The 3,897-nt window shown below is 46.2% G+C and overlaps 1 protein-coding gene across 1 annotated transcript; it reads left to right on the top strand.

Annotated features, from left to right (window-relative positions):
- Nucleotides 1-792: 792 nt before the first annotated feature.
- Ferd3l (Fer3 like bHLH transcription factor) lies at nt 793-1,284 on the top strand. Its single transcript, XM_057782180.1, has one exon. The coding sequence runs from the start codon at nt 793-795 to the stop codon at nt 1,282-1,284; it is 492 nt and encodes a 163-aa protein (XP_057638163.1).
- The last annotated feature ends 2,613 nt before the right edge of the window (nt 1,285-3,897 follow it).

The following is a 3,897-nucleotide window of genomic DNA, read 5'->3' as shown; positions in this document are numbered from 1 at the left end:
CCCTCCACTGTAGAGAATAAGGCCAGGGACAGTAAAGTCAAGTATCACAACTGTCAGGCTGATTGTGTCCGAGCCGACTTCTGAAGTCTGGGTCTGTAACCAGGCAGGGAGTTGTTTGCGATGCCCTAGAAGCAGAGAAAACACCGGTTCCAACAGAGACACTGGGGAATGCGCCAGGCCCCCTGGTCATGCTTACTTAAGCTAATGGACAGTCTTGCCTTTCAGCAGCGGCTTCACTGGGATACCAGACAAACAGCTACCCTCGACCCCTGGCTGGAAGGGCCCCTCTTCTGGACATCATTAAAAGCGCAAGCACTTGCTTCATATCGATTGGCAAATGGCGACAAGATTCAGGGCTCCTACCCTGGAGCCAAGGAGAAGCCATCGCAGTGGAAAGATTTGGACTTTGAAGATCCGAACCGAAATTAAAGACCTACACGGAATAAGGAACCAAGAGAACTTTGGTTGGATACAGGGGTGAGACCAGACACAACAAAAAGCACAGCAGGTAAAAACTGGGGGTTGCTGCCAAGAAGGAACTGCCCTGGTGGTACTGCAGAGGAAAAATTCTTAGAACCCGAAAGCCTATTGCCTTGAGCCTTCTATAAGTGATCAAGCTTGTCATCTTCTATCAATTTCCAGAAAAGCGTCTTTGTCCCAGTCTTCCCCCTCCCTGCGAATAATCTTTTCGGCTTAATGTCTCCCCGCGTTTGGTGATGATGCACCTGAAAAGTCAAGGCCATTAAGAAGCCCCATCCACCGCAGGAAAATCAATGGCACAGTCAATGAACGATGGCCACCTATCCTGAGAGCTGCCTGGACGCTACCATGCTGAACTTCGTCGCGGATCTCTCACACCCACTCCTCCGCGACTTCCCACCTGGGGTCCCTTTTGGGGACGGAACACTGGGGTTCAGAGAGAGAAGACCCAGAAGGCTGTCGCAGTTTGAGGAAACAGACCAGGAGGAAGAGGGGGGCGAAGTGGTCTATGTGGACCGGGAGGAGGAGGAAGAGGAGGGAGAGGAACGCGAGAGAGTAGCATCCTTGCTGGGCCGCCCCAAAAGGAAAAGGGTCATCACCTATGCTCAGCGCCAGGCGGCCAACATTCGCGAGAGGAAGAGGATGTTCAACCTAAACGAGGCCTTCGACCAGCTGCGCAGGAAAGTGCCCACCTTTGCTTACGAGAAAAGACTGTCTAGGATCGAGACCCTCCGCTTGGCCATTGTCTACATTTCCTTCATGACGGAGCTCCTGCAGAGCAGCGAGAAAAAGGAGGTCCGCTAAGCATGGATGGGAGGGCCTAGGAGGACCACCACTACCCTGCTCGCGCCTTTCTCGGAGGGGAGCATTTGAAAAGCAGAGGGACCCCTGGTCTTCTGAGCCTGAGTTTGAGATGGTAAAACCCGCACTCGTGGCGGATTGCGCACTAAAGGGCTTCATAGGGTTGTGCTGGGCAAGTTGGGGGTCCCCGCGGTCAAGGCACTAGGGTTTCTGCGTGGAGCGGGCGGCCTTTTCTGAGCTTCCCTAGAGATTCTTCCTCCTTGCTCCTTTCAAAAGTAGAAATAATAAAATAGAACTTATTCTCACGCACAATTCGTTGCTGCCCCATCGCCATCTCAAGTGGGGCTTTACTGTGGCCAGTGCGGGTGCGTTCACCTAAAGCCCAGACTGCTACTTTCTCTGGGTACCAAAAGCTTTGCTGGGGCTCGGTCCTCTCAGACTATTTAGGGGGAGGGAGTGGGCAAAGAGAATGCGCGTAAACTAGGGGGTAGGTCACCAGACCGACTCACAAAATGCAACCTCTGAGAAGGATCGCTCTTCCTCCCTCATCGTGCCCCCCAACCCTGGGTGCTGTAACCCCAATCTTCCTCTCAGACGGACCCCTCTTTGTCACAAGGCAGAATGCCTCAGAGTTAAAAGCAGCCCATTCAGTGAAAACCACCATTCTGGGACCGGAGGTGGGGGTGGGGGAGGATTCCACCGCTCCCACACTCTCAGGGGGCCTCGGGATTAGCACTTCCAACAGTTTCCAAGGGAAAGAGCTGCTACCTCTTAAGGAGTCAGGTAACCCTGTGCGCCTAAAACACAGACTTAAATCCTGGATAGGAAAAGTTTCTTTCAGTCTTCAGCCACCTAGGGACTATTGGGAAGGCAAATAGCCAAAAGGAGAGAAGCGTTTTAATGTTTTGAAAATGCCTGCAGGTGGAAAGTGAAACCGGTTTGTTCCGGGAGGCCACCTTCCCAGATCCTCTGTGACTGCATTTCTTCCTCCTGAATGACCTGGAAGCACCTGAATCTGGGGGGTCAGTGAGGAAAGGAACGGAGCTAGAGCACATGATTGTCAACCCATTCACTCCAATGATAAATCCCAAAGAAGAAATGCCTGGTTTTGCCCATCATGCACTAGCAAACCCAAGTCCTAGCGAGCTTGCGCAGCGCAATCTTCTGTCGTCCTCCAATGCTAATAACATGGGAGTATTAGATAAGCTCTTTCTAAAAGACCGCAAAATGTAAATTTAAAAACTTAAACATGAAACGAACATTTAAATAAGCCCCCACTGCTAATGCTACTAGAATCTTCAATCTGGTTCCTTCTGTTCTCTTGTTTCCTATGCAGTTAGAAAGTCAATATATGTATCAAATTTGGAATACTTTTGAACATTGATTTTTCTGTTAGAATTAGGGATGGGCACTTCATCCACTTTAAATACTAGAGGGGATTTGCATTACTATGTATTACTGCCTTGTTATCCCAGCATAATCTCCTTCCTTTACAGATGGCTAGCTCAGCACTTTCTCTTTTGTTTCATAGACGGTTACAGTGCAAACAGTGGTCTTATCAACGTTTCTCTGTTATAATCACTTTGTGTTAGACACTTACAGTTCCTACAGCACACAAGTGGACTAAATTCCTCCCCAGACGCTGCCAGTTTGCATTCCCTTTCAGCTACACTGCAGGAGCCCTCCTGTCAGCACCCAGAACATTCTTCCTTCCACAAGGGAGCTTGTCATTCTTTGAAGTATACATTTAATTCTCTTCTATTCCCATGGTGGTTATATATGCATCTTAAGAAAGCTTACTATACCTTTCTGAGGTTGGTATTAAGGCTCAAGTATTTTTGAGCACTTACATAAACTAAAGCACAAAGTCACACAAAGCTACAAAATGGCATGTGCCAACTGCACTCACGTTACATTTGAGATGGATACTGGTATCATTGGGAGTTATATGACAGAAACCAGTCTTGAAATGTGTTCCTGTTGCTATATGAATAGGATGGGAAATAGTCTGACAGATGATGCAGGTCAGTAAATTATAACTATGTCAAAATTATTCTACTTTAGTGAATAATAATTGCTTCATTGTTCTTTTTTCATTTTATTTCAATGCACTCCATATTTTTTAGTTGAATATACTCGAAAAGTTATCTTCTGGGTATTCAAGAGTGATTGAATTAAACTTGAAAGGCAAGAAATACAGACATGGACATTAATTCATATTTAGAATTATGTCTCATTGCATCTTTTCATGGATAATGGAGAGGTGCCATGACTTCTGAGTGCCCAGTCTCCCTCCTGAGAGAGAATTAGAAATCTTGTAAAAGTCCTTGAAAATAGATTACATAAATGTAGCATTAATGTGTGGCTAATAACATTGACACTATATTATGAAATATAATTTACAAAATAGTAAATCTCTTTGGACACAGCATAGCGTACTTTGTGTATTTATATGTAGTTAAGAGGTATTCATGCTTAAATCTTTTAAAACTTTCCTTCTGCTCCTTTTGCTGGGACTAGGTAAGATCTGCAATTGGTGCCTTTTCCCAATATCATTTTAAATATGTCTTCCCCTCAGAGTGTTTTCTACCTCTGACATATGAATGTCAGAATAAA

This window comes from Chionomys nivalis, chromosome 10 (genome assembly GCF_950005125.1).
Source record: "Chionomys nivalis chromosome 10, mChiNiv1.1, whole genome shotgun sequence".
Taxonomy (NCBI): domain Eukaryota; kingdom Metazoa; phylum Chordata; class Mammalia; order Rodentia; family Cricetidae; genus Chionomys; species Chionomys nivalis.
This window is presented reverse-complemented; position numbering and strand designations above follow the sequence as displayed.